The sequence below is a fragment of the Stylophora pistillata genome, chromosome 1, assembly GCF_964205215.1.
Source record: "Stylophora pistillata chromosome 1, jaStyPist1.2, whole genome shotgun sequence".
NCBI classification, from domain to species: Eukaryota; Metazoa; Cnidaria; class Anthozoa; order Scleractinia; family Pocilloporidae; genus Stylophora; species Stylophora pistillata.
In genome coordinates, this window is record NC_142519.1 from 10,087,208 (window position 1) to 10,101,518 (window position 14,311).

The following is a 14,311-nucleotide window of genomic DNA, read 5'->3' on the forward strand; positions in this document are numbered from 1 at the left end:
CGACATGACCAAGAAGTCATCATAAAAGAAGTTCCTTTTTTGCTGAAAAACAAATCTCTCAACCTGGAAAAATCACGCAAGTAGATAATGAGAAACCAGCATCAGAAAGTAAACATCTTTTTTGCCCTAATTTATGCAGATATAACGGCGATGATTTCAGTTGGGACCAGTTATCGTTGAACCATGAATTGAGTAATTTTTCGCATGATTATTTCAAACTCTTCACTATTTACCATGAGAGGTGCTGTAGCAGTGATATTTCTTTCCTGCGTCATTCTTACGCTTCTGGGTAAGTAGCATAGGCGTTTTAATCTATGTGTCGCTTTCCCGAGAAAGTCCATGTCAAGCCACAGTAAGACTGATATTCTTACCCCTGTATCACATCTTCTCGTAAAAAAATAGATGTAAAAACAGAATGGGGCTTGGGTTTGCCTCGGATGTTACCATGATTTTAAGACTGAAAGTAAAGTTGCTGAAAGACGTCCAATTCTTCAGTGTTGCCCCAACATCTACTTTTCTGATTCTACTGTTAAATTACACAAGTTATCAGTTTTAGTCGGATGTTAAAGCTTACCTTTACAAGGTTGCTCAAGCGACAAACTTTAGTGTGAACGGATGTTCGAACTGCTTGCATGAAGAACACCCAGAATTCATTCAATTACTTTTATTTCATCTTTATTGCTTTTGTCTCAGAGTTATTTCATGGGGGTTCCCCTGAAGAGCCAACAAACAGAAGGAGAAGAACAATCTATGACGAAGAGGGATTCCCGGATGATGAATTTGACAGTGACTATGGTAATGAAGATGAGTATTATGGAGCCGGTGATGAGGAGGACATTCGTTTTAGGAGGCAACAGCATCAGCGTAGATATCAGAGACAATAACAACACGAAAATAGTCTCTATTGAACTGAATAGTACATCATGCAAATACAATGTTTTGATATGACTCATGCAGAACGGCCTCATAGTCCAGCATACATTGTGAACAAGAAGTGTTTCCCATGTAGATGTTGTTCTCTAGGTTTTGATCAACATGACTCAGAGGTGTAAAGCAAGACAATTTGCCAACCAATTCGCAAAGTATCTATTTGCTATATCGATTTTACTTTTAAAGATCTTTGAACTAGGTGAAAAGTAGAGCAAGGACAATAACAAAACAACATGTATAACAACTACACTGAACAAGAACTACTGCCACAAACGTACTGGATATATAACAAGAAGAGGGACCTCAACAACAACAACAACAACAACAACAACAACAACAACAACAACGATCACAGCTAAAACCCTATGGCAGAAAACAATAGTATGAATAATAAAAAGAAATTTTTTACGGGATATCTATCTAGTCTTGGCATATATTGGATTCAAAGTAGTCTTACGGTAGCTTCTGAAGCATTGCTTACAAGGAACTGACTTTGAAATGCTCCTCGTGTGCATACTTTCTAAAGCGTCCTGACCTTGTGCAAATGAACTTGGCCTTCTAAACATGATCAATAACATTGATCAAATTTAGCAGCAAAATCACCTACCTTGTCCTAGCGTATTAAACATTACCACTGTAATGAATATCAAAGCGATCTTCGCAGTAATGAACACTACTTGAGTAGCAGTGAAAATAAGGCCTGAAAAAATTCAGGCCTGTACTGAATTTGAACCCATGACCTCGATCTGCGATACTGGTGCAGTGCTCTACCAACTGAGCTAAGAAGTCAATTGGGATCCCATACAGGCCTAAATTTTTACATTACTGCGAAGATCACTTTGATGCTTATACCTTGACCCGCAGTTAAAATATATGATTTTCATATATTTACAATCACTACCATTCTAAACTGACACCAAGAACCACAATTTTTAAGTTCTCGCATGCCTACTATTGCTTTTTGCAAGCTTAATTCTGTTTTCGTCTACATATTCCTCTTGTAATGCAAAGCTGAGGATTCCCTCACCAGATTGTTCAAATTGAAGCATAACTTAATAAACACATTTTTCCTGCACTGAAAACGAGAGGGAGAGGAGAGCTGGAACGAGCTTTCTCCGTAACATTTCCGCAAGAATGACTTGTGAAAGTTTGATGCGGCGACAATTATGAGCCAGTAGGATGATCGGTTGAAAATAATTAATAAAGATAAACTAAAATAACACGCTATCAATGACTGCAGCCTAATTTCGCTATAAGGAAAGCTGAAAAAATTAACAGACCTTCGTATCGGGGAAAGCAGTACCACCAACATGCCACGAGCGGGGTGCACTGAAATGTCTAGGATTTCATGATACCGATGTCGAGGTTATCAAACAGCATTGCTACTTATAGATTTAACTTCCTAAAAGTGATACATGTTACCAAACTGATGACGATAAAAAATGCATGGGATCATTAGTTAACAAGAATCTCAGAAACAATTCGAGAACGTCAATTGTCACAATTAAACTTTTAGGAAGCAAAAGTCTAGGAGATTGCGTGACCAGAGAAAATAACCTCAAAATAGAGTTAAGACTTTAATTATCATCCACGCCCACAAATTTGTTTACTGGTAAATGTCGTGCTAAAGGCGGATACTCTATGTTTGGAAAACAAAGCGGGTGAAAAGCCGGTTGCAAATTGAAAATTATCGTTGGTCCTTAAAATCGATTTAATACCATAGTGGAATGGACTATGGATGCCAAAGCGAAAAAAAGCTGAACAAACTAAATATATTTCGAATATGCAAGAAATTTAAAACTATTTCATTTTTTGCATTCGATCTCCATTACCCTTAAATTAACATGTCTTCTCGTAATCGAACCTGTTTACTATTGAATGAAAAATTCTTATTGGAAACTGTTTTTGATAACTAAACTGCATTAGTTATTTATAACGACTCAGTAGTCGAAACCATCGGTGAAAGCCAAGATGAAGGACAGAAATTAATTCCACTTGAAAAGTGAACATAGGCCAGGATTTTTACTTACTTGTTGATGCGGTTTTAAAGCAGGATAGCCGTTCATCCGCTCATAATTTCTTCAATTTTTTTCACTATCTTTTGAGAATAGGGTAAGTAGAATAACAATTGACTCAAAATGCAATGATTTATAGCCTGATTTCCCCAAGACCACATTTACGAGATAGTTCCTCCACAAATAACTTTAAAAATGCTACGATGTGATTTGAGAATCCTTAAAGTTAAGATGGAAAATGTTGCCTGACGACCAGAACTTTTGTTTTAGGTTAATGGATGTAGATATTATTGAATAAGCTGCTAGAATTACCCAGCATAACTTAATATGATTCAAAACAAGCCTGAAAGGGGTTTCGTAGCCGCTTCATTTTTAGGGTTAAGCCAGGGTAAGAACTCTTCACTCAAATTAACAATAAAGGACCACTACGTTCCGTTTAAGCATAAGTTATTTCAACAAAGTCAATTGTGTACTTAATCGAAAATCGGTGAGCTAGGGCAATATTGTTATTATGACGAAGATTTATATCATATTATTTTTCCTGCTAATAACCTATTTCACTCGTTATGATATGAAGAAGGTTAGATTTTCCATGGTTAACAAACAAAAGCTTTATTTCCGTTTTGGTGTTGGCACTCTCACCTGCTCCACATGTAGAGCTTTGACGAAAATCCTATCCGAATGACAGATTCCACTGATACGTTTCTACTCTCACTACAAAAACAATAACAGGTTAACAGCAAATGCTCTTGTCATACAAGAGCCAATCAACTTACCACCTTTTCTTTTATATAAGAATATATTTTAGTTGACGTAATGAAGCTGCTGCTCTTTTGTATTCTCTCTACAAGTCTGGTGTGTTCAAGAGTAAAAGGTAGGTTTATGTTACTTTTTATTTCACAGCTTTTTTATTGGAAAGGAACAAAAATTTGGCCCATTTCGAAGGTCAAAATGGTTAATTAAGCATGTCGTTTGAACATTCTGTATGTTAAATATTTTACGGATGGTTAATCTACACATTGACCTTTACGTTGCATCCGACTATTGGAAAATTCTTAATTTTTTTAATTATTGCAAAATTATGATAGTAATTTAACTTCTTTGATTCCAGCTACTCTTCAGAGAGATGTCATTACATACATGAACGTATTTCGGCATTTGCACGCGGCTGGACCACTGTTGGTTGATGACGTCCTCCAGAAAAACGCACAAAATGCGGCCATGTTGTTCATGAAAGCCAAAAGCAAAGATAATGTTCCAATTTACAGATACAGTGCCAACTTCTGCAAATATAAGGGATCTGTTGTTGATTTGGATAAAACCTGTGTTACATCATGGTACGTATCGATGAAGTATTATGTCTGGTGTTATCCAAAAGCTGAGGGACAAGCTCTCCCGTTTGTAAACATGATCTGGAAATCTAGCACTAAAGCAGGAGTCGGGATAGCAAAGGACACAGATGGAACATATTACGTGGTCGTGTATATTGCGCTTCAAGATGAAAATAATCTGTTGAGGAATGTGCCGCCAGTAAAAAGTGAGTAATTCTAAATACCTATTACAACTTCTAATATTTTAAGTAATATTTCAAAAACGAGTGCGAGTGTTTCATCGGGATTTCCAAACACGAGAAAATTGATGAAAGCACGAGGCCGTAGGCCGAGTGCCGTTTATTGTTTTCGAGTCTTTGAAAACCCCGATGAAACACGAAGCACGAGTTTTTTAAATTGCTTCTCAATCGTGTATCATTAGCCAAGAACAATGAAAAAATTCTGACTGATTTTGGCATCAGTGGGGTTTGACATTTTATCAAGCTCTAGGGTTTGATATTTCATCAAAGTATAGTGGAAAAGCCTCTGTCCAGTGTTTCATATCGGGGTTTCTAAACGCGCACATGTTGCCAAATTGGCGTATCGTGATTGGTTTGTAACTTGATGAATTATTAATGAGTTTGAGAAAGCAAATATTCTCAACTGATGTGATAAACCGTTTTTGCTTGCTTTCTCTGAGAAATTGATGTCATTCCTAAACGACTTCCCGGATAAAATCGTACTTACTGGTCCAGTTAGTGAGGAGTATAAGGTTTAATAGGGAAAGGGAGGAAATGAATGTGACAAAGTGGAAAGAGAGGCTTGATGGGAAATAAAACAATTATTAGTATTATTATCAAGTTATTTGCTCAACGAAATGTTTATCTCTGGTCGGTATTATTTTAATGCAAAAATGTAAGGTTGTCACTCACTTAGAGAGGTAAAACAACTAAACTATGATGCATTACAGTTCTGACTTTTTTAAATTATCATTTGCAGCTGTCATGGAGGCAAGCCCAAAAGGTAAGATTTTTAACACATTGACACTATGGTTAAATCCATCAAAATTCTGAACCACTTCAAATCCCGCCATGGTCACCAACAACAACAACGAAGCAAATTATTTTCTGTTTTGCTTTACTTGATATTTATCATTGTAAATTCCTTCCTTTTTTTCTCTTTACATTTGTTTCAGCAAAATGCCCTGCAGGTTACTCAAGATATGAAACGTCTTGTTTCAAATATGAGACGACTGCGGTAACCTGGGACGAGGCAGTGACTCGCTGCGCAAGAGAAAATGCGACTTTGGCCTCTATCAGAAATGCTAAAGAAGAAGAATTTGTAAGGGGGCTGCAAAAGAAAACTGGGTCAGGAGTGGAGACTTGGATTGGTATGAAACATTTGTCGTAGATAGGGTTTAGTTCACAACTTTGTTTTGTATGCTAATTTCTGCCGTGTTTGTTAGGAACGACTGGAAATTTTGTAAAATAGCTGATTTGAACGATAATTACGAATGAAAACTATTATTAAAGAATCCTCCACACTATTCTAATCGTGTTTACTATGCTATCAAAAAAACAAAAAGCCGAGCCTTTCTAACCCAAGCTGTTTTGAAACATTAATTCATATTCCGTTGTTCAAGTAAATCATATAATGTATTTTCCTTTTTAAATTTTAAATGCGTATCTTGTATGGTAAGAGACGAAAACCGCGTCTTACAATATGTCTTCAAGTTGTGTGTCCAAGTGAAATCAAATTATTACCAGGGGATTGGATACAAAAAATGACATAAAGGTACTTAACAGGTTTGCACGATAGTCTGCATGAAGGTAGCTTCAAATGGTTTGACGGACTGAAGTTCAAAAGTCACGTATGTGTTCCGGTAAATGCCAATGGCGGAAACTTAGAAAATTGCGTGGCATGGAGCATTAACAAACCCAAAGGATGCTGGGACGATAGACCATGCAACGAAAAGAGACCATTTACCTGTAGGATCCCTGTTGAAGGTAGAGTAAAGCTCAAAAGTGGATTAAGGGGGGAGTTTCATCTCTGTATTTTCCTGGATTTATTTTCTGTTACTGTTTTGTTTTGTAACTTTTGTGATGTCGGTATGAAGCGTGGCTTCACTTCCATGTATATGAAAGATCACTGTGACTTGTATTCCTTGAATTAGAATTGTCAAATTTACTTTTATTACCTAACATTTTTCTTTTTTGGTTTTAACAATATGTCGAGTTTCCGTCCATCGGCACTAAAAATATCTTAAAGTGCCCATAAACCCAAAATTTTGTTTTGCTTCATTAAATCTTTTTATAATTCTGAGCAAAATGGCGCAAAATTTTTGTTTTTGGTCGAATCTGGAATTTTTTATAAATTTTAAGTCTGGTTTTTTTCTTCCCACGACCGAGTAAAAGGGAGACTGGGACTAGTGACGTAAAACCCGGACAACAGAGAAGACGCGAGCTGGAGACGCGTAGTTTTCTTTTTGCGCCGTTGAAAACCATTTTTATTCGGTTGACATTTGTTTTCTGCGCACACGTTGATCAAGAAATGGCTTCGTACGACTTCATTCCGACCTCTAGTTCAGATTCTGAAGTCTCAGAAATGAAAGATTTCGACGTGGAAGTTGATGGTTTCTCCAAACTCGAGTTCTACGGCCAGCGATAAGGAAGGCACGCACGAGGCATATGGCGACGATCCGCTAGCGGACGAGGAATGGATAGAGTTGTATGAACGAGACAGAGAGGAGGAAGAGGTCCTTGAGAAGGCGCTCTAAAAGCGCCTAAATGGTACAGAAAAAGTCCGAGACTGGTAAGTTGATCGAAGTCACAACACGCGAAGCTCACAGTCCGGGTTTTACGTCACGAATTAAACTCGATTCATTCCCTTTCGGCAGGTTCCGCTGCTCGGTCATGGGTTTTCGAATCTCGATTTTCCGCCACTTTAAAAATTCATAGAAAATTTGGCTTTCAACCAAAAGCAAAACTTTTTGCGCCATTTTTAAGCAAAAAAAATGTTTAGGTATATGGGCACTTTAAATCATAGTTAACATGTACTGACGGACAGAGATAGCGTAAATCAAATTAGTCTGAAATAGCTAAAAATCGTTCGTCTGTCGCTATCATCTTTTTAATTAAGTTTTAAGGGCGTAACTCTCCTCTGAGACTAGGTTTACACAAGAGGAAATTGTTCCGGATTCGTGATGAATCCGAAACGTTTCAGTACCGGATTGATTTTGCCGTTTACACGGAAGTGGACGAATCCGAAATAAAAACTCCCCGGTTTGGCCGTGTCTCCGGAGATTTTGAATCCGGAATTTCAAGTGGGAACTTTGAATCCGATAACTTTTGAATCCGGAAAGTTTTGTCGTGTAACCGCTTTTTTTCTCGAATCCGGATATTATTTTCGCCTGCAATCTTTTGAGTTTGCGGTGAAACCAAAATGGAAGATCTAGTGCTAACATTGCTGGCGGTCTCCGGTTGCCTAATCTTGTTGCAGGTTCAGGCGATAAATTTTATCATGTGTACCGCAGTATTTCTGAGGAAACGCAAATTATTATTGCAAGGAAGTTTAACGTCAGCCACACTTCATCGCCGACGACGTTGGTGGCTTGGCATCTGTCCAGCTCAAATTTGCCTCGGTGGCATCTGGATCTACTCTAGCCTTTTTAGAGGAAGCATTTTCACTTTGTCAATCGAACGAAGAAACAACACTGGGCTTGGTAACCATTCCATTTCGAATGTTCCCGGAGTTGTCGTTGTGTGTAAACGGTCAGGAATCCGAATATCCTTTCAGTGTAAACGCCTACGAATCCAAATACTCCAAAATTGATGAATCCGAAAACATTTACGAATCCGGAAAACTCTCCTCTAGTGTAAACCTAGTCTGAGAAAGTTAGGGGGAAATATTGTGAATAAATACGAGATTTTAACACCAGCTGAAGAACATAACTATATATGCCAGATTAGCGCTGAATAAAAATACACCCTTGGTTCCTAGCCTCAGAGCTTGGGAAACCCGATGTCCTATCAAAATTAATAAGACGAGATTTATATCGTTATTTACTTGAACAGGCAAATCAACTTACAGGACTGAGGTTTTGTTCAAGAAATTTCGTTGGAGAGCAAACTATAAAGATAAGAATTCAAAGGCCTACAGAGATCTGGTGAACGGTATCAGAATAACGGTATGGAAATAGTATAGTACAAATGTACACTTAGAAATCATGAAACCCTCTGACTGAACCATGGTCCCTATTATCACTCTGTACGCAGTCTACAGTTCATAATCCCAAAACTAAGTAACATTTAGCTGTCTATTTCAAACATGGGTATCATTTTCTTTGCCATTTTTTTTTTTTATTTGTAGATATAGAATATTTCTAATTCAATCGGTGCTATTACAATTTTAGTTTTCTTTTATATTGTCAAACACTTTTATCATGAGCCTCTGGCTCGATCGGGGGATTAGGCGACCACACTCTGTGTATTTTTTGACATGAAATATATATCCTTATCCATTATCCTTATCCGTACTAAGCTTGGAAGATTTTTCAAGCGTTAAATGAGCCAAACCTCACTCCCTTGCCTAGGACCTAAAATTAATGGATTGACCCCGGTAAACCAGACGTTACCATTTGAATTATTTCTCCTTTCGATTTTGAAGTTTAAAGAGATCTTCACACGGATGTCAGGTAAGAAGAAAGGTGGCTTCAGAACAGTTAAAGTCAAAGGTGTCAGGTATGCTGCTGAAATTCTGTCTTTCGCTTACTCTTATTCTTTAACATCAAGAAATGGTTAGATATTCTAGTCTTCTCGGATAGGGACGAATAAATGGAGGTCCCGTCTCCTGCAGGGTTAGGGGCAGGAGACGTTAATTTCCCACGCACGAGATTACTGTGTGATGGATGTCCTCCCCTGGGGTGGGATGGGTGGGTAACAGGACCCCCGTTGATACCAGTGTTTACTACACTGAAGGGGCTATCCTGTATAAATATAGATGTCTGTCTGTCTGTCTGTCTGTCTGTCTGTTCCTTAATTGTATCTTTGAGTGAGAAGTCACTGATTTTTACTGGCAAAAAAGTAACCAACACTAATATATTCCTACCTTGTTCTGAATTTTCCCTCTTTCTCTCAATTTAGGGCAGTATCTTTCAAAGGAAGGTAAGTTCGTGTTTATTTTGTAAACAAGTTACGAATGCATCCACTTACATATTTTAATTCTGATCACTGATTTTTGCTTTGGGTGTCTGCAAAAGTCAGTAGCATTTGTAGCGCATGGTAGTTTTAAACTAATCATGATTCTAATTGATTGCAGATGAAAATTTAATCCAGTAAAATGTTTCATTTATCTACCATTAGACCTGCAGGCTTAGGAATTACGGTGTCAATCAAATTCAGATCCTTCACCCCAGACCCCACTCTCCGGTTTCAGAAATTTCTGCGTCCGTCAGAGAAACTTCTTAGTATGACTATTGACAGACCAGGTAAGACTTAACAAAAGAAATCACTGTAATTATTATAACTATTACTATTATCGTTATTATCATTATCACCATTAGAGGTATCCTTATTATTAATATTATTCATACCATGATTGATGATCATTATCATCACCATTATAAATCAGAATTGTCAAAACTATTTTCAGTGAAAAGTTTGAATTTGAATGTCCTTCTGTTCAACACCATTCCATTCATTACTCTTTAAATATAATGATTTTTCTTCGCACATTACATTCTTTATTTATCTATTATTGGATTATTGCTTTAGACACTTATTGAGCACCCACAATTAATTGTTTTTCCTCTCTCAATTTGCAGACAAAGTGGAAGGACATACAGGTAATAAAATACCATAGTTCTTGTATGTCTCTTTTCTTTTAAGTGTAATCATTTAGATCTGGAAGCCATATATATAATCATAATGTTTCTGACAATCGAAAAGTGTGCTTTGGTTCCAGGTAAAATTTTTCTTCGCGCTAAACGCTATGTGATTCAAATATTTTTTTTTGTCTTTTGTCTTTTTTTTTCTTAGGCAAAGCAGGAGGCTATTGTTATGGCTCGTGTAATAACCATGGTAGGTGCACTGCCTCCCTCCATCCTAATAGTTATCAGCTTGGGCTCCCTGCACCTGCATATACTGTCTACTACCCCGGCGTGCAGAGGGTGACGGGTACCAGTGATCCATACCCTGCCAGCTGTCCAATGACATGCAGTCAGTATCCAACACTAGACTGCTATATGCAGTGCAACGACGAATGTTGCGACAGCAGGGAAGGCAAAAGAAATTGGAAGGCAAAAGCCATCGAAGATCTGATGAGGGAGCGATTTAAAACTCAGAATCAGTTTACTGATGATGAAAGAAATCAGACAAAGTTTGAATCTAATGATTCAGAGGACAAAGATGTAGATTTGCAGCCAAACAGTACTGAGTCACATGATAAAGTGAACGATTCAAAAAATATTATTGAAGATCTTAAGAAAAAGATAAAACGTCTCCAAAGGCGTTTGAAGAAAAAGCATCAACCGGAAAAAGTCGACTATTTCGACGACATTAATGATTCTCCGAAACCAGAAGTTGATCATGTTATCAATCCTCCCAACAAAACGGAGCAGTCGCGTGATGATGATGAGGAAAAGCAACTAGACGCAATTGCACATGATCTTACTGATGATGTCCATGACCCAAGAGATGTGCCTGAAGGCAACATGCACAATAAGCCCGAGCTAACCAAGACAAACATTACAAAAAAGGAAATCACACACAATCCAGAAGAGAGCTTTGGCCAAAAGGAAAAGTACACGAGCAGTCTACCGGATGACGATGACAATGAAGAGATCAGCCTTGACAATCAAAGAGTAAAGATTGGCTTTCAAGGGGACAGCATAAGCAATCAGAATGATAGCATTGAAAAAAAAGGAATCAGCACTGAAAATCATGACAGGAAAAGTACCTTTAGAACAATTGATAAAACATCAAATCTCAAATATCAAAACGATTACATGGTCAAAGAAAGACAAAATACCATGAAAACAGTCCAACACGCAAATATCTCAGTTAAAGAAGAACTTATCAATAAAGAGAAGACAGCGAAGCTACACGACCCCATTAACGTTTACGAACCTGGAAATACAATGACTGAGGAGAGCATCGATGAGGAAGGAGAAGGTGATAGTTCTGAAAGTGAACTACCGGGTGAACAAGGACTTTTTAGTTTACAAGATTCTGCTTTGGACCCAACTGAGGAAATATTGGATGAGGAAGGAATTGATGATGTTGGTAAATTTGGCAGAAAGAGAAACCTTATTCACAAGAAAAAGTCGAGCTACACTGGTAAATAAAACTCATCATCATCAAAAACAACAAAAGCAGCTTTGTTGGTACTTCATTCTTATTTTAAACATTTAACCCTACGGAAATCTCCTCAGCAATAACTAACAATCTTCTTATAGGACACATTTTGCACCTTTTTAAAGTGATTGAAAATACAACTAGAACCATGTTTACTCAGACATTTGAAAGGAACTCAAAGTTATTCTTTAATTCCAACCAGTGCGACAATACCGTAGAAGCGATTATTTAGTTTTCGGTAGCCTTGTTTAAAAGTTACATTTTACGCTTTAGCTCAACATATTATTATTGAATACATCGTACATCATTTCAGAAAATGATAAATTGCACAAAGATCGATCGCAAACATTTACAGAGCCAGTGAAGTGGAGCACCTTTTCCAAACACAACTTTCCGCAATGTTAGCCATTTTTAGTTTGAAAGAAAGTTGATTTTCAAAAGAGAACTGAGCTCAAAGAAAACGGCTCCGTTAATTGCATGGAGAGATTTAGAAGTCGACCAAGTAAACAATTAGCCATGTTACGTTTACCTCAGCTGTCACAGCTGTTTATAGCATTAAAATTTTGTTTTGTATCTGACTGCGTTGGAATGTGAATGTCATCCTAAGGGAATTGACATCTTCCAGACTGAAACCTAGGTTAGGGTTAGGCCTCTTACGTTTCTGAACTCTGTTGGGTCTTGTACTGTCATAAAACAGCATACCAATTTAGCCGTTAGGCGTAAGAATTTACGAATTTTGATCATAGTTCGTAAAAAATGTTAACTGTAATGATTTTCACAAAACAATGGGAAGAAAGTAACCGTTAGTCGCAAAGTGGGCAAAATTTTAACCGTAAGTCGTACAAGCCATTACCCCACCGAGACCCTCATTTAATGGCATCTAATCGACAAATTTCACGGAAACTTACTTTCGCTGCAAGCATGACATCATGAGTCTCGTCAACGTCTTCATCTTTTCTTTACGTGGTCACGTGCCCAATGAGTAAATGTCGAGATTTCAAATCTCCTAAGTGGTTTCTCACCATAAGAGAAATCCTCACAATTACTTTTTTCCGATGAGCATCTTCTCCATGATTGAGTAAGTTTTCATGTTTATATAACGCCATAGATAAATCGATCTTGTCTTGATCACGACGTTTTGACTGCTATATTGCTAGTGTTCGTCAAGCGAACGTCGAAAGTTTACGTGTCGCTGTTTACATGGTTTGTTGTTATTGGTGCATTACGGCGCGCTTTCCGCTTTGTAACTGATCAGCTCAGTAGCACTATTTGATGGTAGGCATCCATGCTTCAAGAATTTCGATTCCGCTATCTCTATTGATGTTATTAGGATGAAGTCCTGTGTGGATAGCTTCTTTAACCCTTCGCGTGACCAGTGAGAGTTCGTGATCAAAAAACTTAACCTGAACCCAGACAGGAATTCGAACTTGTGCTGTTTCAATTTCGTGGTCTGAAACTTCTGAATTCTGACTACAAGCAAGCCGTATATCTCTTTCATGTTCTTTAGTTCTCTCTTTCATCGCTCCCCCTATTTCCCCGATGCATGTATACTTTACCATGTTCACAAAGGATCTTGAAAACAACATCGTCCCGTTTCACTAACTCTATCGCACTAAGTGCGATCTGCGTGTCGTGTCGGATTTAATTTAAGACAGCGCGTAGGGCTGTAGGGTCTTAATGGTATCTCAGCTTTGTTTATCTTAGGTAGGCCGTAGATCCTAGGTGGCTGTTTGTGCCTAGATCTGAATTTATTGTATTACGTTTTCGGCCAATGGCCACTTCGTTAACGTTCTAGGTTGAGCAACTTGTCAGTGAGTCATCGGCTCAGGCAGTTGGTTGAGTCTTTGTTGAGAATTTGGTATAGACCTATTTCGACCATTGTTTTCACTTTATCATGGTAGGCGTCAGTATCTAAACTAAGCTGGCACGACCTTTTCCACCTGGTAGGATCATGATAGAGTCATCTTGTTTATGGTCTTTTTGCATTTCAGCATTTCATTGGTAATGTTACAGAACACCGTCCGTTTTCTCAGAATCAAGTTTTATAATCGATGATTCGAGTCAAACAACTGTCGGCAGAGGCAGGGATCTTAGTTGGCGTTACTGCGAAATTGAATCCTTTCCCTAGTAAAGACACCTCAGGGTTTCTGAGGGACCGCGAGGATACGCTATTTCCGTGAACACGAGGTATTAGGTCAACATTAGTTGCTGAAGTGGATCTCCAGATCGGATTCTCTTGACAAGCGCTAGAAAGTTGCGTTGTTGCGGTTCTTTAATGGCATCAAACAACCCCTGAGTATCAACTTTTTGAAGCAGCGTCACCTGCAGAGAGGGTGGCTGTTATGCTCCTAACAATAGATTCGGTTTCTGTTTTCGCATCTCCCTCAGCTTTCCGCGTCAGTCGTGTGTTCTTTCCCTTAAAAATTTCAGAGAGGCTATTCGGCAACTCTGCGCGGAGCGCCTTTGATTGGACCTGGAGGCTGGACCCGAAACTCTCTTGGGGCAATATAGCACTTAATGTACCTTGTAACAAAGATGAGACGGTTCTTATAGTGCGGGAGCTTGCGAAACTTTCGACCTCGTCGCCTGACGAAAACTAAATGAGTATAGCAGTCGACAAGTCGCGATCAATACGCGATTGATTAGCCTGCCTCTTACATCGCGAGACAAACGATTAAACCGTGTTCACTATCTATACAAACCA

At 38.2% G+C, this 14,311-nt stretch overlaps 1 protein-coding gene and 1 long non-coding RNA gene across 2 annotated transcripts; both read left to right on the forward strand.

The window, feature by feature from the left end:
- The first annotated feature begins 130 nt into the window (after positions 1-130).
- Positions 131-1,343, forward strand: LOC148741170 (uncharacterized). The gene is made up of 2 exons (XR_015992344.1): positions 131-289; positions 694-1,343. It is a non-coding gene; the product is annotated as an uncharacterized LOC148741170 (long non-coding RNA).
- Positions 1,344-2,864: 1,521 nt separating this feature from the next.
- On the forward strand, positions 2,865-12,407 carry LOC111322024 (uncharacterized). The gene is made up of 12 exons (XM_022925060.2): positions 2,865-3,042; positions 3,742-3,819; positions 4,057-4,482; positions 5,255-5,278; positions 5,451-5,645; positions 6,061-6,261; positions 8,329-8,441; positions 8,921-8,994; positions 9,397-9,417; positions 9,616-9,740; positions 10,077-10,097; positions 10,291-12,407. The coding sequence occupies exons 2-12, from the start codon at positions 3,762-3,764 to the stop codon at positions 11,595-11,597; spliced, it is 2,565 nt and encodes an 854-aa protein (XP_022780795.1). The 5' UTR covers positions 2,865-3,042; positions 3,742-3,761; the 3' UTR covers positions 11,598-12,407.
- The last annotated feature ends 1,904 nt before the right edge of the window (positions 12,408-14,311 follow it).